At 46.9% G+C, this 22,632-nt stretch overlaps 1 protein-coding gene across 2 annotated transcripts in view; it reads left to right on the top strand.

The window, feature by feature from the left end:
* The first annotated feature begins 25 nt into the window (after window positions 1–25).
* The window catches only part of Iqca (IQ motif containing with AAA domain), a 111,305-nt gene continuing 88,698 nt past the window's right edge, over window positions 26–22,632 (top strand). Inside the window, exons 1-5 of one of the 2 annotated variants that reach the window (NM_001368722.1) lie at window positions 26–297; window positions 8,317–8,641; window positions 10,670–10,786; window positions 13,388–13,579; window positions 15,240–15,311. In NM_001368722.1, the coding sequence (NP_001355651.1) occupies window positions 287–297; window positions 8,317–8,641; window positions 10,670–10,786; window positions 13,388–13,579; window positions 15,240–15,311 (717 nt within the window). In that variant the 5' untranslated portion in view covers window positions 26–286. The remainder of the gene's footprint in view (window positions 298–8,316; window positions 8,642–10,669; window positions 10,787–13,387; window positions 13,580–15,239; window positions 15,312–22,632) is intronic. The other variant, NM_029122.2, reaches the window with a different exon arrangement.

Raw genomic sequence — 22,632 nt, 5'->3', positions numbered from 1 at the left:
GCTCTAGTGGGAGAAGTGGGGTTCCAGAGCCCGAGGCAGCAACCGGAGCGAGGGAATCCCAGTCAGAGCCTGCTCTCCAGGAGGGTGGCCACAGGTCACCAACCCTGCCAAGCCTCTCCCTGCCCTAAGAGACAGGCTGTCCTCAGTCCCTGTTCCTCCCTCCAGAGGAATCCCCAACCTCTGAAAACCTCTAGGGGGAGTTCCCCCAACTTCGGCAGTAGGCCAGCCTTTAGAGGCCAAGGAAAAGCTTTCCTGTGGGTGAAGGAAAGACAGAAAGAGGCCAACCATGTCGAACCTGTAAGTGGTGGGTTACTATTGCCTTAGTGGGGGGGTCGCCTGGGCAGGGTGGCTTCTGCCTTTCCCCCTCCCTCCTCCCTCCTCCTTTTTATCTTTTATCAAGTTCAATGTGCCTCAGAAATGACTCTCCCTGTCTCAGCAAGGAACACTAGACTGTTTCCCTCCTTCCCCAGGGGAGGACCTCCAGGCCTTCATCACATGTCATGGGTGACCGAGGTGGCTTTTCTATTAGTCATGAAGGGGTTGCTTGTGGAAACACCAGTCCCTAGATCGAGCTCCAGAAAGATCTGGGGGAAGCAGCAATACCCTATTTCCCAGCCCAACCCCGAGGCTGTTGCCCTGTGTGTGTCTGTCCCCACCCTGTGTACCTGGCTCTGCACTTACTTCACATTGGGAGCACACGGTATGGCTTGACTGGAGTAAGTTTCAGGGCCCAGCCATGGCCACAGCCATCCTGTAAAGCTGTAGCTCTGCGTGCTGTTTCCATCTTGTTGAAGAGACATCCTCATGGGGCAGTGGCTCACAGCGTCAATGTGTAACAGCTGTATACCACAGCTCCAGCTCCAGCTCCAGCCTACCCCCAGCCTCCCAATACTGACTTTCAGGAAACCTAAGCCTGGAAGTGAGGAGTGGGGTGTGGGGAGACCAGGAAAGCAGACTGCATGCATGCAGCCTGTGGAACTCGAAGGAAGGCTGTTGAATATCAGCTCTTAGCTTCATAGAGATGAAGTAGGAACTTGACAGTGTGGACCCAGGATGGTCCATAGGAGACACAGAATAAGTGTAGGTAAGAGGGCGAGCCCGGATCAGCGGGAAGAAGAGCTAGCACGGCAAAGGATCCAAAACCCCTTCCTCCATGGGAAAATGGTGGAGAGAGAGAGAGAGAGAAAGAGAGAGAGAGAGAGAGAGAGAGAGAGAGAGAGAGCAGGCTCTACCCAGTGATCCTGGCATGAGTCTATGAAGAGGCAAGACTGGAAGCCACATTAGCAGCCTAAGGTCTCTGCTCGTAACTGACCGTGGAGTGATGGGCCAGAAAGATCATTCTGGACATGGGAGAGGGGAGCCGGTGCAGTGAAGGCCTGAGAGTTTCCCACAGCAGAAAGGGATGAGGCGGTCGCTGTGACGGAGGACAGGGGAGGCAGGGAGTTTTGAATGGAAAAACTCAGCTTACAGAGCTGGAGAAATGGCTCAGCTGTTAAGAGCATTGTCTGTTCTTCCAGAGGTCCTGAGTTCAATTCCCAGCCACTGCTTGGTGGCTCACAACCCTCTGTAATGGGACCCGATGCCCTCTTCTGGTGTGTCTGAAGACAGCTACAGTTTACCAGTGTACTCACACATACAAAATAAATAAATCTAAAAAACAAAACAAAACAAAACAAAAAACAAACAAAGAAACAAAAATACCCAGTGGTGAGGGAGGAGGAGGAGGCCAGGAGGAAACGCGTGCCACCCTTGATAATGGGAGCCATTGGGAGCACTTGGGCCAGCAGACAGTGTTGGGTATCAGTTTTATTTAACAAAACTGAGTATAGCCAAACATCTGGAGGAAAGGCAAAATAGAGTGTTCTGAGAGAAGGGAATAGGAAAGAGAACACAGAGGGAAGTAATGTCAGCCACTGAGGACATAGAACTCACAGCTAGGAATGAGAAGAGAGGGAGTCTAGAGGTGGTATGGACAGCCAGGAGGTCCCTGGAACAGCAGCACACAGCCATGACAGAAGGCTATGTAGTTCTATGCAGAAGGGGACCCCAACCTTAGAGAGCATCCCCAACACACCAACCTATACCCTCAACACACACACACACACACACACACACACACACACAGAGAGAGAGAGAGAGAGAGAGAGAGAGAGAGAGAGAGAGAGAGGAGGGGGAAGGACTAGGTCTCTCTCAGAGCAGGAAGGTGGCACCACAGGTTCTTTGGCGTTAAACAGAGAGAAGACCTGACTTGTGTTACAACCTGAGTGAGCTTGCACTCGGTATGAGTGTAGGAAGTCACTCACAGAAATCGACTTAGGACAGACTCTGTTTACAGACAGCCTCTGACTTATACGATGGTTCAACTTACAATCTCTTTCCTTCACAGAGATATAAAAAGGCAGTGGGGTTCAGTAATGACATACCTATGAGCTATGACGGTGGATCTGGGCTCCTGGATTATGCCTGGCTTTCTAGATGCTTAATCTCAAAAACGCCTTTTGGAGGGAAACAACTACTCTCTGCAGTGTGCCGAGCTGCCGAGATGGGTGGTTTTCCAATTGTGATGTTTTCACGTGGGTCAGGCATAGCTGTATGTGGGACTATCTGGATGATGTGGGATTCTTGGCCAAGAACTGGGAGGAGGCAGGCTTGGGAGTGACTGTTCGTCTGAACAGGATTCTCTTTGAGTGGTGGAAACACTCTAGAGCCTGACAGTGGCGCTGGCTCTATAGCACAGTAAATACACTAAAGCCACAGCCTTGCACTCATGAAGGCAGGGCCCCTGGTGGGTTGTGAAATGTGTCTCCATGATGCTCTTCTTTAGTGCCTTGCTGTGCCTCATCTCACATCATCATCATGGGTCCCACATGAGCAGAAGGACCAGATGATGTGTGGGCTCATGGCACACCAGGTCTATGAAGGAGGCCAGCACTCCACAGGCCGGTGTGGCTGAGGCATGGTTGTTAGGTCCCTGCCAAGCCAGAGTGGTGGAGTGTGGCCATAGGTACATGTAAGGGACCAAGGCAGGAAGCCAGTCTCCAAGGAATGGGTCTGTCAGAAAAAGATGAAGCCATCTTCGGTGGTGGTGAAATCAGGACAAGACATGGGATCCACAGGCTCACCTAACACTCCACATTTTTCTTCAAGCAAAGCTATGGCTGTAGGGTCCTTGAAAGGTACAGGTGAGGAAGCAAAAACCTTCAGGCCAGACGGAGGATCTGTAAGGGTCCAGCCATGAGGAGTATCTTTGACTCAGTGCTACAGATATAGCCAGTCTAGAATTTTCTTCAGCTGGATCTGCGTGGCCCCCAGTATTCTTTAACTCCTTTTATTTGAACTGAGATGTAGCTGGGGACCTTGAAAGCCCCCTGCTGTCCTAACCCTGTCTGAAGTAGATGCATGAGGGCATAGACTCCATGCAGAGCACAGACTCTACACGAGCCTGGCTGGCTGCATCTCCCTGCCTGGCTGATCACAGCATCCAGCTAACCTGCATTTCTGCTCCATTAGGGCATCTGGAGAATCCCATGATGGAAGTCTGAGTCTCTTGATGTGTGTGGGTCTGGGTGAGGTGAAGCTGCCCACCCACACAGTTGGGAGATGCCTTCATATAGTGCTTGCTGCAGAGATGAGCAATTTAAAGCATAAACTGCTGTGGTTGTTTAAATAAGAATGCCCCCCACAGACTCATATATTTGAATATATGTTCCCAGTTAGTGGAACTGTTTGGGAAGGATTAGAAGGTGTTGGAGGAGGTGTGTCACTGGGGGAGGGCTTTGAAGTTTCAAAAGCTTACACCATTCCTGGTTAGTTCATCTGCTTCCTACATACTGATACGATGTAAGCTCCTGGCTACCACTCCAGCACCTGCCTCTCTGCCCTCAGCCACACACACTGCCATGACAAGCAAGGACTCTAACCCTCTGGAGTCATGATTGTCCAATTAAATCTTTTTCTAAGTGATTTTGGTCATGGTTTGTTATGATAATAGAAAAATTACCAAGAGGGTAGTCTTTCATCCTTCACTGTTTATTTCATTCCCTTAAAATTATACTTACCCTCAGTTTCCGGTTCTTTTTCATAATATACATATCATATTGCAGCAACTTATACTTCAAGTTGCTTATCTCTGCAACAAGTACTTGTTCATATTAAATATATATACATGTACACACACACACACACACACACACACACACACACACCTCCAGGCTTTCTTGTTTTTATGTTTTGTATCTTTGGGCAGGAGCAGATCCTATCTTCTGTTTGTTCTCTACTTCTGCATTCTAGAATTTTCTTCAGCTTAGATCTATCTGTGTGCCCCCCCCCATTATTCTTTAAGACCTTTTATTTGAACTGAGATGTAGCTGGGGTTTCTTTTTTTTTTTTTCTGCCCTTCATTTATGTAGGTGTTATCTGAGCCTTGAGACCTTTCTGTTCTAATGGATGTCATTTACTGTCATGGTTTCCTTGCGTTTGGCAGTTAAGCCATTTACAAAGAGCAGTGTTAAAAAAATATTCTTTTTTGTCAACCCCTTCTCTCTCTTTTACTCCTAATTTCCAGGGTCATGTTGTTGGTGTTCTCTCAGTGAGGATGCAGTGGTCTCTGGACTCAGCATCCTGCAGCAGCCATCACCCTTGTGTGCCCAGGGCATCTCTGCTCAGGAGTATGTGTGGTCATGTGCTCAGGCATGCTGAGCCTCAGGCATCCCTGGACTCGCCCTGCCTTGGTTAAAGGAGACTCTTTCCTCCTGCTTGCATCTTGGTTTAATAAGTGTAGTTTCAGATCTCCGAGCTGAACAAAATCAGCCTATGCTTTTCTTCTGTCACCATGTCTGTTGGCTGAGGCTCCAAACCCTAGTTTGTCCCCCAAACAAATCCTACAATGTGTCTAGGTTTGATGCTGCAGAGCCTGCTGGTGTGCTCGATCTGTGTTCTATCAGGCCAGTGACCATCGTAAAGTGTTCTCTTCTCAAGTTCTAGACTATGGGCTTTGGCAACACAACCACCCCCCACCCCCCACTTCTCACTTCACACCCTTCGTGACTTTCTGCTCTCCAGGCAGAGGTCTGGCAGCAGCTGCTTCTGTTGAGGCCTGACACCATCTTTGACTTGCTGTGATCTGTGGTTCACAGTCTTTGCTTCTCATCGTGCCCTTGCATCTGTCCCCAGTAACTGCCCATGTTTGCTTTCTCCCTGACAAACTGGAAGCATAAAGCTTAGTAGGCAGACAATGAGCTCTGAAACCAGAACCCCAAGACATGGAGTATGCCTTCCAATCTGACTTGAGCAATAGCTTCTGAATGCTTTGGTCTCCTCCTATATAAACCAGAGCAATCATTTATATGTCATTTCTGTCACCATTATCACCCCACCATCGTCACAGTCAGAATTATTACTATCATCACCAACATCACCATCATCAGCCACCATTACCACCATCATGATCATCACCACTCACCCACCATCACCAGCATCATGACCATCATCACCATCATCATGACCATCATCACCACCATTAGCATGATGATCATCCCTATCATCATCACCACCACCACCACCACCACCACCACCATTATATCACTATAACCATAGCTTTGAAAACCTCCTCACATCAAGACACATCTAACACTAGGCCAGGAAGATAGAAACCTCACTGGCCATCAGGGCATCATCAGTCAGTGCAGATTATTGGCACAGGAGAGTGCAGAGCAACAATTCTGGGGAACAGTTGGAGGCTGGCATGTCAGGAAAACCTGGGAGTGGAGCTTATTGCTGACATTAGGGTGCCGTCAAAACAAGGTGGTCAGATATGAGTATTCACCCCCAGTGCTCCCTAAGTTGTTTTCTTGTGTCAGTAAATAACTTGAAAGGCTGTGAACTTGTGAGGATAAACAGTACCTACACATCTGTCGAGGACCATGAGGAAAACTGAAGAGGGAGAGAGATGGATGGGAGGTGTGAGGTGGGCAGGGAGCTGGACCAAGCCAGAGCTCCCCCAAAAGAGGGGAAGCCCTGGTGCTTTTGAAGGGACTGAAAAGGAGTTTTGATGGTAGCTATATCAGCTCATGTGACTCCCAGTCCCATCCCTTATACACTCCAGGAAACAGAGGCTAAGCAACTCTGTGTCCAGCAGAAAATGACACATGGAAATGGGAAGCTGGACACCAGGCACCTGGGAGTTATCCAGGCTAGAGCCACATGGGAGTCAAAGGCTCCAGACTCTGGCTTCTCAGTAAGGGGAAGGGCTACCACCCTCTCCAGAGAAGCCTCCCCCAGACACCCATGACATTCAGCTGTTTTCAGCCTAATGCAAAAAATGGATAGGGAGAAATCTCTGAACAGGCATGTTGAGCAAATCCAATGACAAAACTATTCAGAGATGGAGGGGGGATGGGATGGTGGCCTGGAAGCCCCCCTGGTGAATGATATCCCCAGCCATCGGCTCCCCTTCACCCCAGGAAGGCCATAGAACAATCCACAGCTCACAGACTCATACCATGAGCTTCTGATTGTACGGACCCCTCCCAGTAAAGTGGGGGCAAGCAGACCCAGGAGGCACGGACCCCCATGAGATCCTTCCTTTCAAACACTGTCATGGCTCTAAGAACAGCAATTGATGTCTTTAGCTATGGCTCGCTCACACTTTCTCACTGCTGTGTGGCACAGTAATTTTGGTGACTACACTGCAGTTACTTGCCTCTCATCAGTGAGCTATCTTTAGACTTTTGCCATTTTCATTTAATTTTTTATTTTATGTGTGTTAGTATTTTGGCTTCATGTACGGGTGGGGGGGCGGGGGGTGCATATGCATACCATTTGCATGCAATGCCCACTGGGGGCAGAAGTGGGCACCAGATCTCCTGGACCTGGAGTTATAGAAGGCTGTGAGCTGCTATGTGGGTGCTGGAACTGAATCCTCTGCAAGAGCAGCTAGTGCTCTTAACCACTCGCTGCTTAATCGCTAGTGTGAGTATGATGTCACGCTCTTATAATCCCAGCACTTGGGAGGCAAAAAAGAGGGATCCCTGGGACTCACTGGCCAGCCAGTCTAGCCTATTGGATGGATTCTAAGGCCAGTGAGACCTTGTCTCAAGAAGCAAGGTAGTTGTATCCTGAGAAATGACACTGCAGGTTGACCTGTTACCTCACACACCTGCACACACACCAAGAATCTAAAAGACTAGGTATAGGAGTGTTGGAGAGGGGGGTTGCTATACCCCCTTTGCCTGCAAATTCCTGCAGGGTTCTCTATACCCACTTTAGCCCATATAGCTCCTGAATAAAAGACACAAAGACCTAGTATTTTTATTAACTAGCTGCTGGCACTCTGCTGGGCAGATTCTGAACTATTCTAACCCAACTAGGCTGTTAATGCCCAGATAAATGCCCCATTACTTGACATCTAAATCTTGCTCTGGTGGACTCTGCTGCATGTGTGTCCCCATGACAAACCCTCCTGGTGTCTCTACATGGCCTCTCCACACCTTTCGACTCTTTCTGCTGTTCTCTCTGTACCTGGGATCCTCTCACAGGGATCCGATGTCCCACCTCCATTGTCCTCTCCTGCCCAGTCATAGACTGATCAGTTCTTTACTAATCAACCAGAGATACCTGAAAACAACTTTTACATATCATGGAGACCAGAGATGCTTGGCCATGCCATCACCCAGACTGTAATCAGATGTCTGGGCACAAAAATCACTATCTGAATGTACAGAATGCAAGACCGATCTGCAACAGCTATGGATATAGTTCAGTGGTAGAACACATACCATGCCCAAAGCATTGAATTCTTACCTTCGCACAGGAAAAAATTATCTTACTACAATCAAACTTGATACAGAGTCATAAGTTTCTCTGGGGCATAGCTTTATCCACAGAGTCTGTACACATCTAACTTTACAATGTAATGCGGAATTACTTTCCGACATGGTAGTTTTAATGTACACTTCCCATCATATATGCATCATATAAATGTACATATATTCATTTAAATAATCAGCTGTTCTGGTTATAAATTACTTTATTATTTAAATTAGTATAGTAACACTGGCTTTACAGACATGCTGAAGAGCAATTACATTATCTTTAAAGAGGCTTTTAAAACTGTTTACTAATCATAGTGGTGGTTTTTCAAAACAAAAACCAAAAACCAAAAGCATTTCAAAACACCGTAAGTTTATCCAGAGAGCCTTCCAGCCGCTTGCCACGTCCTGAGCTCACCCCTGCCTGTGGGTTCTGTTAAAGGTGCCAAGTGTGCCCAGTGGATAGCATTCATCCATGAGGTTGTCTAAACTCTGTGTCTTCCCTCAGAATGTACAATAAGATGTGGCACCAGACCCAAGAAGCCCTCAATTCTCTGCTTGACAAAGAGTTTCAGAAGATGTCCGAACCACAAGCAAACAAGGTCCTAGTCTTTCAGATGTTAGCCACCTTCTACATAAACTATGTGCAGATCTTCAGGAACATGGAGAATGTCTATGATCAGATAGTCCATCCACAGAAACGCATGCTGATCCGCAAGGTCCTGGATGGAGTGATGGGTCGCATTCTGGAACTGAAGAATGAGATGGTAGAGTTGGAAATGACAGAGTTCCATTATTTTGATGATATCTTACAGGACCTGAAGCTGTCTCCTGTGAGTGTTACTGTCTACCTTGTTAGGATTTTGTTGTAAATAAGATGTATAGGGCTGTGTCCCATTGTCTGCAGACTTCTTCGCCAGGCTTAAATGTGATGACCATGGTGAATTAAAAGCCTGAATGTTCCGAATGTTGTCACTCAAACCCCACCACCATGAGGCAGATGTTGCTTGCTTCCTTGTCTATGTTGATCATCTGTACACAGCCCTTGGGTCTGTTTGACTCTGAGATCCTGTTATTACAGAGAAGCCACACTGTCAAGATGATTGAAATGGAGTAGACCGGCCCTCTCACAAATACCCCATAGCCCAAACTCTCCCATTTTCTCTGGGCCATGCCCCAACTCTCTCCATCCACAGTGCCCTTCTTCTTATCCACCCATCGCTGGATGGTAGCCTCGGATGGCTCAGTCCTCATGCCCAGCTGGATGCATCTCTGTCTTGGCTTTGGGTCGGTACTGACCCAGTAGGTTACAGCTGTAGCCTTTGCTCCTTGGCCTCAGCAGAAGGAAGCATCCCTCCTTATTGCCCAAGGAGACTCTCTCTCTGCCACCTGGTGGCTGGGGCATCTCCTGTGGTCACTCAGACCCTGCCACTGAACCTTTTCCTCCTTACTGACAGAAATCTGCTAGAGGTGTGTCTAATATCCTGGCTGGCCATGCTCCCAAAGGCCACTGAGCACCTCATTTCTTCCAGCTGTGGGCCCTATGAGCTCACCCTTGATTTTGAAAAGACGTTTCCCTCAAGTAAAATTAAAAAGACAAAAATCTCTACACGGAGCTTAATGTCTGTTCACTTTGGAAACATTTTGACTTTCATGAAGGTCGTTTCTCTTTCTGAGGAAGACTCTTCATGTATTATCTGATGACATTACAATAGACTAAAGAGAGAAATTGGAATGGGTCCAAACATTCCAGAATTTGCACGTGCATTTCATACATTTATAAGAGCAAAAGTTAAACCACCAGATTGAATCAGGTGTGCTCCGCTCGCTCGTGTGAAAGCATAAAGAACAGCATGGACCAAATGTGAAATAGCTGTTTATTGAATCATATCCCTAAATTCAATTAAGGTAAGGTGACATTCAGACTCTAAATCTAATCTCAAGACTGTTAAATGGTTACAGACTAAAGAAGTTTGGGGACTCACATGCCGGGACCCCTCCATTTCCCATGCTATTCACAATGCCCCGAGCTTCAGCTCCTCACCGTCCTTATAACTAGCAAGTGCTGGTTCTGTGAGAAACCAACTGTGCACAGGGAGGAGAGGGGAGACAGGGGACCAGACGTCACCCCAGACGTCTATGTTGAAGGATAACATCAACAGTGTTCTCCATCAGCCTTGGAACTGATGGAAGGACAAGCCATATGATGTCTTTGACATGCAGGGGCCAGAACATTGGGCCATCAATAGTATCTAGGTTCTGTGAATAGTGTCGTGGCAGAGAAGTAAGCCTTGGGAACGTCCCTGCCTCTGGGATGGAACATACAGACATCCTCCATGCTTGGCCACTGAGGCCACTCTCTCACAAAGTCCACACTCTGGCCAGCCCCCAGGCGTTCACGTGGTAGGATTTATGTCCTCATCACAGAGACTGGGGCACTGGGAAAGTTGTGCTGGGCAGGTCCTCCCTGAGAGAGTCTGAAGCAGGAAATTGATGGTGTCTGTCTCTGATCTGAACTGACCTCCCAAGCTGACCTCCTTGGAGCCTTGGTCAGCTGGAAACTCTAAAGATTAGAGGGAGTAGAGTTAGAACAAGAAGGAAAGTGAGGGGAGACCAACCCATCTTCATCCCCACCCCTGTCCTTGGTCCTATGAGTTCCTCAAGATGCTTCCATATGTCACTAATTGCCTTTAAACTCAGACTTCCATACTTCTGCCACAAACACCCTTACCCACGGAGCCTTCTCTCTAGCCCCACCCCCAAGCAAGTCTTGTTGATTTGCCCATCCCACCACCATTCCAGTTGGACTCAAGTCCTGGGATCCTAACTGAATGATCCTCCATTTCTCCCCTCTTCTTCAGCAACAGTTGGATGTCCCCATACCCAGGTATTTCCTGAAGGAGAGGTTGGAAGTCATAAAGGGAAGAGAGAAGATCCTGGCTCGGATCTTAACTGAATGCGGACTGAACCTCCCTGTGGTCTGTATTGTTTTAAAAAGCAGTCACCATCATTTTTGTAAACTACTCTACCATGCCTCTGTATAAGAAACGCTTACTTGATTTTCAAATTGAGGAAGGTGCCTCTCTTCCACGCTTGCTCTATGAGGTCTAGACAGGATTAAGGAACGTTTGGGCTCTTGTTAGGGATTCACATACCATTACTTTTCAAGAATAAAGAAGTAATACTAATGTTTCCTGGGTTGGGGATCCAGAAGGATGAGCCAGGAACCAGCCAGGTTTGCTTTCTCATCTCTAATTCATCTGCTAAGGTCAGAAATTAAATCCACTAAGTTTCAGGATCCACAGGCTTACAACTTCCAGTGCATTCTCAGTTGCTGTGCACTCTGCCCTGCCACAACTGAGTTCTGAGTGACCTTTGGATCTCCCAGAAGGACTGTCTCTTGGAAAAGGAGGTCTTTAATGTGGGCCCATGGGACAACTCAGTGAGTAAAGAGTTCGCCCCACAAACAGGAGGACCTGAGGTCAAGCCCCCAGATCCCATGTAAAGCTGGATGTAGCAGGTAGTGAGCCTCTACCCATGCAGGGCTCTCCCCACCATGCTCCCTGCACCGGTACAGCTTCTCCCTTGCTTTCAGGACAACACTGGCCCCACCCTGACCCCATGTAGGTCTCCATGGGCCTCTAAGAACTCCCAGTAATCTTACTTGTGCAACTCTGAACCCTGAAAATGGCACACGCCACTCACCGAGTCCTGTGGCTACATAGCCCATCTGAGACCGCACAGCCTGCAGCATGAATCCTCCTTTTTCTGCTTTATATGCCATTCATCATGGTTGGATATTTGTGTGTGCATGCGCAAACATGTGTGCAGGCATTAATCATTCTCCACCTTACTCTTTAAAAAAACTTCTATTAGATATTTTCTTTATTTACATTTCTATGCTAACAAGTGCTTGCTGACAGGAGCCTGATATAGCTGTCTCCTGAGACGCTCTGCCAGTGCCTGACAAATACAGAGGTGGATGCTCTCAGCCAACCACTGGGCTGAGCACAGGGTCCCCAATGGAGGAGCTAGAGAAAGGATCCAAGGAGCTGAAGGGATTTGCAGCCCTATAGGAGGAACAACAATATGAACCAACCAGTACCCTCAGAGCTCCCAGGGACTAAACCACCAACCAAAGAGTCCACCTTACTTTCTGATCCAAGGTCTCCCACCAGACCCAGAGCCTACTGGTTCAGCTAAACTGGTTGGCCACTGAGTGTCAGGGATCCTCTTGGTTATACCCTGAACACCCCCCCACACACACACACACTGGGGTTCCAGACACACCCAGCTTTTTTTAATTGAGTGCTGGAGATCTGAACTTAGTTCCTCAACCTTGAGAGTGGCTGAGTCATCTCCCTAGCCCCCACCTTTTCACACATAGAAGCAAATCGTTCTGAATGGCTTCACATCTTAGTCACTGGTCAGTCTACAACTGCCTTCAGCCTTTTCCTTGAAGTACATTTAAATCTTCATCTCAGAGACCTGGTTCCCATTGACAGTTCTCCCATTCATCAAATGACAGAATTTTCAGCATTAATCCATATGTATGATTGACATTTCTGCTCATCTCAGGTCTAACTTGATATGGAATTAGACTACTGGGGTGACAATTAGTATTCTGTTTGAAAGGATGGTGATCTGGTCTGTGATAGCTAACCTTGGTTATCAATTTATCATACCAGAAAGGAGCCTCAGTTGAGAAATTACCTCCATTAGATTGGTCTATGAAATTTTTCTTTCTTTTTTAAAAGGTTTTCTTTTTAGGGGGGGGTTGTTAGTTTGGTTTGATTTTTGAGAATTTTATACATGAGCCCTGTGTTTAAGCCACTCCTCTCAAACTCTTCCATTGACTCTGCCCTTTCCAAATTCTTGATCCCTTCTTTAATTACTATTGTTGCATGTATATGCATTATATATTATGTAATTATATATAGTATATATAAAATAGTATACTATATAATGCATCAAATATATTTACACATGTATATACAATCTACTAAGTTCATTTAACATTGCTCATGTGGACATGTGTAACAAGATTACCACTTGGCATTGTGCATCTTATTTGCGAACTTGTCCCCAGAAGAAACGAATTCGAATTCTCCCTCTCTTAGTAGCGTGGAGCACTTCCTTGACTGCTAGCTGGTTTAGGAGATCCCAGCCCACTGCGGGCGGTACCATCCCTCAGTACCAGCCTCTAGGCTGTATAGAAAGGTAGCTGACCGAGAGCCTGGGAACGAGCTAGTGAGCCGTGTGCCTTTGTGGTGTTTGCTTCAAGCTCCTGTCTTGAATACCTGCCTTGGCTTCCCTTGATGTTGAACTGTGACTTATAAAGTGAAAGAATAAAGAAAACCTTACTCTCCAGGTTGCTTTTGGACACAATGTTCATCACAGCAACAGAAAAGCAAACTAGACACATTATCTTTAAGTCAGGGTCACAGTCTACAGCTGACATAGTATAGCATACAGTTAGCAGCAAGTACCCTTACTCACTGAGGCATCTCATGGGTTCATTTCACATGTATAACTCTGATTTGTCTGATTTTCTTTTGGTTGTGTTCCCACACACACAGAAATATGCCGCAAAGAGTATAGCTTTGGAAGAGGCTGTGAAACTGATCCAGATAGCGGAGCGTGCAAGACAGGGCCGCCTCAGGGCTCTGTTCATGAAGCAGATTTTCCTTCAGGAGTGCAGAGCCAAGGAGATGAAGCTGTTGGGACATAGATTATTAGACACCAAGTTGGCGGCACTCCAGATCCAGAAAGTACGGACACAAGGCAGGGGGATTGGGGCGGGGAACGGAGCTTCTGGGTGGGTGGGGGGGGGGGAGGGCAGGCAACATGTTTCAGCCTTGGAGCTGAGCTCTGAAATTCAAAACCCAAAACCCTACCTATAGGAAAGCTGGGTTGAGTTAGTAAACTCCACAAGGGTTTATTGGCTTAGCCTGGAGAAACATCGTCTTGTTTTTATTTTGTTTATTGTAAACTAGGAAGTTTAAGATGCAGAACACTGTGTTCAAAGACTTCCAAAAGGGCACCAGTAATTGTTGGAAAGAATGTTGCTAGAATCTAGGGAGGATGAAAATCCACAATGAGGTTAAACACACACAGACACACACACAGACACACACACACACACACACACACACACACACACACACACACACACATCCACCCTGAGACAGTTGCAGAAAGGAGAGGCCAGAAGCCACTCCTCAGAGCCTGAAAACAAGCTCTCCACTTAGCACGTTTCAGCCACCATGAATAAGGGCCAGAACCCTGGAACTCCTTCTCGAGGGGCCCTGGGGACCAATTTTTCTTCTCAAATAGTGTTACCAGAGTGTGCCCTGTCTTTTTCCTAATGGAGAGCAAGGTTGTGGGAAATATAGACTTCATCCACGTGGCATAAATAAGAACTATATTTGAAAGAAACCAAGTATGGGGCCACACCATGGAGCCTGAAGGGCAGGACCCTGTCCCAGCTGTGCATGGCAGGACCCTGTCCCAGCTGTGCATGGGTAGACAGGGAGACGGCAGGGAGAAGGACAGACAGATCTCGTTCATTGCTGTCTCTGTGGCCTCACAACCCTAAGCTAAGCTTTGGTTGTTGAAGTTTTGGAGGCACCTGAGCTGTTCTTCGGACCTTAACTTTGGAAGGTTTTGGTTGTATGGCCATGAAGTACTCTCCTCGGGTCGAGCCTCACTCTTCTAATTTCTAGACATTTCTCTTAAAGGCTCCCAAGTAAGATTCAAAGACAGCTATAGGTCATTTCTCTAACTGTCCTTCTTTAAAGCTGTTGAGTATGGGGGATGCAGCAATGGCTCGGTGGTTCAAAGCACTGGCTGCTCTTCCAGAGGACCTGGGTTCAATTCCTAGTACCTCCATGGCACCTTGAACCCATCTGTAACTTCAGTCTCCAGAGATCTTATGCTTTCCTCTGGTCTCTGTGGCTATTGGCACCATGTATTGCACATACATACATACATGTAGGCAAAACATTCAAATACATAACATAAAATAAAAGTTTAAGAAACTTGATATCTCATCCCACCTTGATCTGAGGGTTTGAGCCTGTCTCATTAGAAGCCATGTTTGGTTGATATCACCGGGAGGCCTGCTTGTTTCTGAAGGGAAATGGAGGAGAAGTGGATCTGGGGAAGAAGAGGAGGTTGAGGAAGAGGGGGTTAGGAGGAGGAGAGGGAGAACAGGATCCAGGCAGGATGTGTTGTATGAGCGAAGAGTAAAGAAAGAAAAATGAAAAAGAAGTAATAAAAAGGGAGAAAAGAAAAGAAAGTCACTGCCTGTCACTCCAACATTTAAACAATAACCCCAGTGTGCAGGCTGGAGCTGATCGTTACAATGCTTGGGATGGGCAATGTCTACATGAGAGCTTCTTCCAGGAGTAACTATACATTTGTCTGCAGGTTTGGCGAGGTTTCCATCAATGCAAAAAAACAGTGAAGGAGCGGGAAGAGGAGATGGTCTTCCTGGGTATGGTAAGTTCGCTATGTAAAGAGCCTGTGGGGTGTGCATCTTCTCCAGCGAGTTTCTGAGGAATGGAAGGAAAACTGAATAGGTATCTTAAGAGACTGGAAGTATCTGACTGATCAGAAGCCTGCAGGGGACCCAAGAGGTTGGGGAGTGTCCCTGTTATGTCTTTGCAAAATGCAGAGTGCCCCAGATGGGAGACAGGCTGCAGAGTCTGAAAAATCTCATGCCTGCCTGGTGTCAGGAGAGCCCTTGGCTTCATGAGGATATTGCTGGTGAGAATGGAATTGTTTTGGTCCAGCTGGTGTTGAAGGGCCCATTTTCACAGTGATTACCAAGTCAGGGTTAGAAGGGTTCATTTGTTGTGTACTGCTGTATAGCTGTGTCTACAGAAAACAGCAGCTAGGGCGACCACCTGTGTTATGACACACATCCCATGGCTCAGGAATCTGGCACAGCTCAGTTCTCTGCCTGGGTATCACATGGTTCCTGTTGTACCATTGGGGCTAGGGTCTTACCTGAGGCTCAGGGGGGAAGGATCTGCCTCCAAGGTCATGTAGCTATTGGTGGCATCCCTCCTGGTGGACAGTAAGACCAGCACCATCAGTTCTTGGGCAGATCTCAGCTGGAGACAACTCAGCAGCGCCTGGGCTCATGGACCTTGGAGTCTTCCCTGTGGCATCCTGCTTCCCCCGCGGCATTGGGAAAAGAAGGTCCACTCATTGCATGCAGTCCTTCACCATCACCCTATTGTTAGTTTAAAATAAGTAAAAGGTCTCAAAGAGAGGTTACAGCAGGGCTTAGGGACCAGGAAGCAGGGCACTGGAATCCCCTGAGAGCAGCATTTCTCAGCCTATGGGTTGCAACCCCAGTGGGAGTTGAACAACTCTTCACAGGTTCCCCTAAGACCATCTGAAAACACAGATATTTGCATTAAGATTGATAATAGTGGCAAAATTACAGTTGTGAACTAGCAATGACATAACTTTATGGTTGGGGGTCACCACGACATGAGGAAATGTATTAAAGTTTCACAGCATTAGGAAGGTTGAGAACCACTGTCGTAGTCTGGTATAGGGGGTCCTCAGCATCTTTTGTGCATGGAGTACGGGGCCTCTGAACAGGGCTCACACGACCTGAGCAGAGCCCATGATCTCCTTTTTAGGGCAGCCCAGCATTTCCTTTTCAGAGCCCCCTCTTCCTTAACTGAAACCTCACTCCTCACAGGTCTCAGTGAATTGCTAAGCACTATTCCCTATGGAAATCCTTATGGAGACATCTTATGTCTCGACACATGACATCCCTTCAGAGCCCAGGAGGTCAACTCTGCAGCAGTAGTCTCCCCAGAGTTACATCCCCAGAGATGTGACTCATTTTTTTGACCAATGTAGTTCCCATTAAAGGAATCTTCACCTGAGAATACCAGAATCCCAACACACCGTATAGCAATGGCTTCAGGTGCATCACCGGGAGCCAGCTGCTCTGCTGGCAGCTTCCTTGGTACCCTCAGATTACAAACACAGCAGTGTTGACAGGACAAAGATTTGGTCTCTGAAAAGAACTAACTTCCTGTAGAGCTCTGATGAGGCCAAGAAAGGAAAGAAGAAACAGAAATATAAACATGCCATCAGTAACCACAGGCTACAAAACTATCATCTTGAACCTCTGTGGTCGTAAATCAGAAGACACTGAGCAGAGAAGATTGTCTGGAGGAAATATAAATACCAAAACTCACAGAAGCCACAAGAAACCTTAATTAAGCCAATCACAGTAGCAGAGGCTCTGCAGATTCTCCATCGTCAGAGAGTTGGGCACCAAGAACAGTGGTGTTTGTCCAATGCCTCAGCAAAGTCAGACTGTCAGCAGCCTCCAATGCCATGGGGGAAACCAGGGTGGAGCTGACCCCAGTCAGAGCAGCGGAGGTGACTCGGGTGGTATTGTGGACACAGTAGATAATGATGACCTGTGTGGCTGATTACTAATGCCAGTGCACAGCAAGATGGCTTGACTAGACTCTGCTTCCTGACGCTCGAGGCCCTTGCCCATGAAGGAGAAGAGATACATCCACACCCTGCCTCCACTCATCAACCTAAGCACTTCAGACACGGTCAGACTCTGGTGAGGGCATTTCTGTTGTCAAAACAACGACAAGACAAAACAAAAACAATCAAATAAAATTGATTTTCACTTGGGAGGCAGGGTGAATTGCCAACAAGAAGTGGCCTTGGTCAAGCACCATCTCTGTCATAGTTGGGGCCCATGCAGATAAAGGTGGAGTGTGAACCAGAGCATCCTCCCCTCCCCGCCCCCATCACTGCAGCAAAGCACCTGCTCAGTCCAGCCCCTGCCGCCCCTGCCCAGCCTGTGCAAGTACAGGAAGGGCTGCTGTTGTTGTTCATAGAGAGAGAACCAGACCCTTTTTAAAAATTATGCTTTCAAATTATTGTTGGAAAATAAATCATAAGCAGTTTTTAACCCCCTCCAAAACATAACACATGGAAAGGGGACAAGAAGCATTGGGTCAAAACAGAGAAAGATGTTAGAATAAAGAAACAGTCCTCCGCTTTCCTCTCTAAATTCCATGTGCTGAGCTCAAAAGAGAATTTCTCCGCAGTGTAGTTTGCAAGACGTAAAGAGAACAGCTCCCCCCCTGTGTGTTCCGTGCGACTCTCTCTGCACGCTGTTCTGCCCAGTGTGCCGAGTCTTGATATTACATGTTCAATGGATATGTTAACCACTGAGAAATCCAAGGATTCAATTTTTGAAAGAATGTTATCTGCAGTATGCCGGCTGATGACCATACAAAATCCACTATCCCAAACCAAGGGCATGTTTTCAATTGACTACATTTTCCGCTCTGTCGTTGATGAGGGTGGCGCCTCCTTGGGTCAAATCTCAGTTTTCCATTGGTTCATCTGGATCTGTGACGTCAATGGAAAAGGTTTAGTCGTCCCAGCTTGCGCTTGTGTCTTTCTGAAGCAATGATCTAGTCTCTGAAAACAGACTCGGGACAAGGGGCATCTCTCCACCTTCCACCCTAACCAGATATTTCTCTTAACCATTGTCATATAAATTATGTTTTGTTGATACTGCCATCTTAAAATTCTAAATCATAAAGTCTACAGAGGAAAATAAATGGTGGTCTAAAAATCACGTCCAGCTATTTTAATTGGCAGAGCCAGTGGTGTGGAGCCAGTGCAAGGGAACTTAATGAACACAATCCATTCTCTTCCAGGGGACCCCTCACAGCCATCCGTCCTGCAGTCAGGGCCCTGCATATTTCAGTTTACCCTGAAGCCATCGCTGTTTGCATTGTAATGAGGAGCTCTGGGGTCACTTATTAAAGCGAAGGGCCTGTGGCTTCTACAAACATCATCGGAATCCTGAAAGCACCATAAACCCATTCACCTTCATTCTCTACCATCAAAGGAGCTATTTTCTCCATCGCTTTGAGGCTAATAAATTAAAATTTTATCCTTATTAGCCCCAGCATAGGCTGGGGTACCCTTTGACTGAGGCTCTTAGAGCCCCTGGTGTGCCTTTTAGCATTAGAAGAGCTATCTGTTCCCCCAGTGTCCCAGCAGAGGCAGCATCCAGCCACATACATATGTGTCCTGCAGTGACTCTCAGGGGCGCCTCTGATTGGTAACATGTACCTTAGAGGCAGATAGACTTGGTTCAAAGCCCAGCTCTGTCTGTCTGTCTGTTGCCAGGGGCAGGGGCCCACGTGTCTCACACACCCTTCCTGGGAGCCTCGGTTTCCTTTTGGAAAAAGGCCAGCACACTACTGCCTCTATCCCTGGGGCAGCAAGCAGAACATCCTAAGAGCCGAAAGGGAGAGGCCTCCCCTGGAGCATGAGGAAGGAAACACCTCTGAGGAAGATGGTTTGTGTCGTAGTCTTGGCAGATGCTAAGATGTAACGCCAGTTGAGTGATCCTTGCAACAGAACACTTTGAAGAAGTCCAGAAATTTCATGTACAAAAATCACAAAAGGATCCGAAATAAGTTCTTGTATAAGACACATGTAACAAAGGCCTCAAAATCCAGTATACCCATGCCCTTGCTGCTCATCCCACTAAACCTGTGTACCGAAATCTAGCCTGTCAAAATTTGGCCTGGAAAAGTCCATGAGGCTGAGTCTGGCCCAACACTTCCCTATCTTGCTACAAAGGGGCCATCCGAAGATTCCCCAAGGCAAAAGACAGAGGAAATCCTGGAGAGGCAGCAAGCCACCCCTCTAGCCCACCACACACTCTGATGAGTGGGCTTCCCTAAAGTGCTTCGTGGCTTCAAAAGCCTACGTCAGCAGGGCATGGCCCATGACACCATGCCTGTAATCCTGGACATGGAGAAAGGGGGACGTTTACAAGTTCCAAGCCAGCCTGGGCTACAGTGTGAGGCTCTGTTTCAAAAAGAGACAAGCACACAACACACTTGAGAGGCAGTGGAGAGAAGGCAAAGCCACCCCGTCTTCTTCTATTCAGTAGGATCTTAACATCAAACACAGAGAATAGGAGTGGTCTAGGTGTCCTGCCTGTGTGACACTGGACAAGGCCCTTGATATCTCTGTGCCTCCATTTCCTCATACATAAGATGTAAGTAGTAACACTCTCTCTGCTTAAGGCGGCTGTGCGGAATAATCAACCTCGTATTTGTAAACCACTCAAACTTGCCTCACAGTGCTGACTTTAAGGTATGAGAACGCAAAGCAGAGAGAGCCTCAGTCTCGGCTGCTAAAGATCTGAAAGCTCACCAGCACCCTATCCTATCATACTTCTTAAATAAGCATTAAAGAAAATACTGAACTCGTAAAGAAATTGACTCCAATGGGCTAGAAAAACACTCCTACTCTTTAACAGATCGGTGCATGCTAACATAGTGGATCTTAAAGATTCATACTGAACTTGTTCAACCCAGAGAGTGAAACAAAAATGATCTCTCCCTGAAGACCTTCACTTCTGCTTCTGTCTGTCCTTGCGCAGAGTAGGTGCGTTTATGGACTCACAGCTATATACACACAGACAGATGACTTTGAAATGATGGGCCACCCACCACTTGGTACAATGGGACCTGATGAAGAGTTAGGTGTTCTGCAACCTGAGATCTTCCTTTTACAAAATCAGACACCTGGGTGCCAAGGCCGTCCATCTAAGCACTGCCCCCAAGCATCAGTGCACACGTTCAGGACCTGGGAGAGCAGGTGTAACAAGGTCACTAGCAGAGATCCGTTCTTCCCCTTAGGGTGACAACCACCACTCCGAGACAGAAGATCTTTGGATAATAGCCAGCACCACGCCACATAATTCCCAGTCTATTGGGGACAAATACACTGAGAAGATTTTTATAAATGACCGTTTTCTCTTCCTAATTTCAACAAGGGTTTTAAAATCCAAAGCCTGTCGAACATTAGCTAAGCATCGACATTAACGGAGCGTGGAGTCTTCCTTCCCCTGAAAACTCAGGAAGTGTCGCTTCACGTCACATTTCTACAGCAACATCAATTATTAATGTGTGTGTGTTTTGCTGACAGAGGACCTCGCTGGAAATGTAGGTTTCGTTATTCCGTTCTGGGTCGTTAACTGTGGAGAGCTGGCAAATGTGATGGTTTGCCCACATGGGGAGCCTTCATTAAGATGCATTAATCTACAGCCCATGCATTTCAATACATCGTATGTTATCATGGTCCCCTCTCCTTTTAATATCCCTAATTTATTTTTAAATGAGTTGCTGTTTATGTGGCCAGTTAACAAATTTGAATTCATATGACCAGAGTCGCTAAAGAAGAGAAGATGTTTGCGCCCAAAGGACAGGATGCTCGTTAGCATAGGATGTAAATTTATTAGAACCTTCAAGTGCAAAAACAGCAAGAGGAGGGAGTTACAAACGACCCAAATGAATTCTTGCCAGAGAAAATCTATATGGAAAAAACATGCATGACTGCTCCCATCTGAATAACACAGCACAGTGCTACACAACACGGAAGAAGAGGGAGCTTGGAGCTTGCCCCAGCCACCCTCACTGCCATGAGACCTCCACTTTCACATCTGTCCAGTGGCGGCTCCTCGTCACTCTCATTTCTATCTCCAAAGATGAACATAAGCATCACTGAGGAGACACAGTGCAAGGGCTCATGGGCCAGAGTACAATGAACCCATACGATGAATAGATCAGCCTGTAGGACTTTACAGGGGCCAGAGAGATGGCTCTGTGGGTCAAAGTGTTGACTGCACAAACATGAGGGCTGGGGCTCTCTTCTATTTCACTTGACTGTTTGATTCTAAGAAATCTAAACTCTAACAGATGGAAAAGTAAAACAATCTCTCCCATGTGGAGGTCCAGACATGTTCCTTTGAAGGTTGTGTGCGTGCGTGCGTGCGTGTATGCATAATCAAGGGAACTTGTTTGACCCAATGGGCATGATACAACTGAATCTGGCCTTTGATCTGCCTGATTGTACTGTGACCTCAGCACCAAACCCATCAGCTCTACTAAAACAATGTCCCCTGGAACTGACCATAGCTACTCCCCCAAGCAGTTAAGAAGTTACTCAAAATATTGCAACAGATATAAATACCCACAAGTTACTCAAAGTATCGACAGAGAGACAACAGATATAAATACCCACAAGAGCACATGTGGCAGGAAAGGAACTCAGAAGTTCTTTGTTCTGAGTTCTGAGTACTCCAAGCTTTGTTTACCAACATAATTGACTTCAACTATTTCTTATAATTTAAGATTAAAGATACCCGCGTTTAACACCAACATGCAAATTTCTAAAAACTGTACTTTGGCTCTCAAAACCCATGAAAGGCTGCCTTTAGTTCCACATCACTGTGCTTTTGACTTGAGAGCCTTGGTTGAACCTAGGGATGTCTCCAGAAAGGGGGGGGGGGATTCTTCCCCTGTCCAGGAGTCCTGTTCTCCTGCTCTTGTGTTTATGATCTGGGGATGGTAAGTACCAGGACTGGATCCTTCTGCAAACCCCCTTTACTTCGCTCTATCCAAGTCTCCAACGCCATCCTTGGATAGATGGCTGCATAGTCATATAGGCTGATCTATCCGATTTTGCTCTGTTGGAGCTTCAGGTGAAGTGAACTTCATTCTAACACTATTTGAAGAATGTCTGTCTACAACTTTGTGCAGATGCTGGGCATGGGTCAGGACTGGGGGCCAGAAGATGCTCCACAGTCACCACTTCCAGATTTGCTGATTGACAGGTGTGGAAGGAGAATGCTCTAGAAGATGTGTGGGGAGGTGTGTCTGAATTAAGCTGCACAATGTCTTCCTTTGGAGAGCCAAGAGTTGATTTTCAGAGTTGATGTTTAGGT

The sequence above is a fragment of the Mus musculus genome, chromosome 1 (genome assembly GCF_000001635.26).
Source record: "Mus musculus strain C57BL/6J chromosome 1, GRCm38.p6 C57BL/6J".
Taxonomy (NCBI): domain Eukaryota; kingdom Metazoa; phylum Chordata; class Mammalia; order Rodentia; family Muridae; genus Mus; species Mus musculus.
Note: the sequence above shows the minus strand (reverse complement) of the source record. Positions and strands in the feature narration are given on the sequence as shown.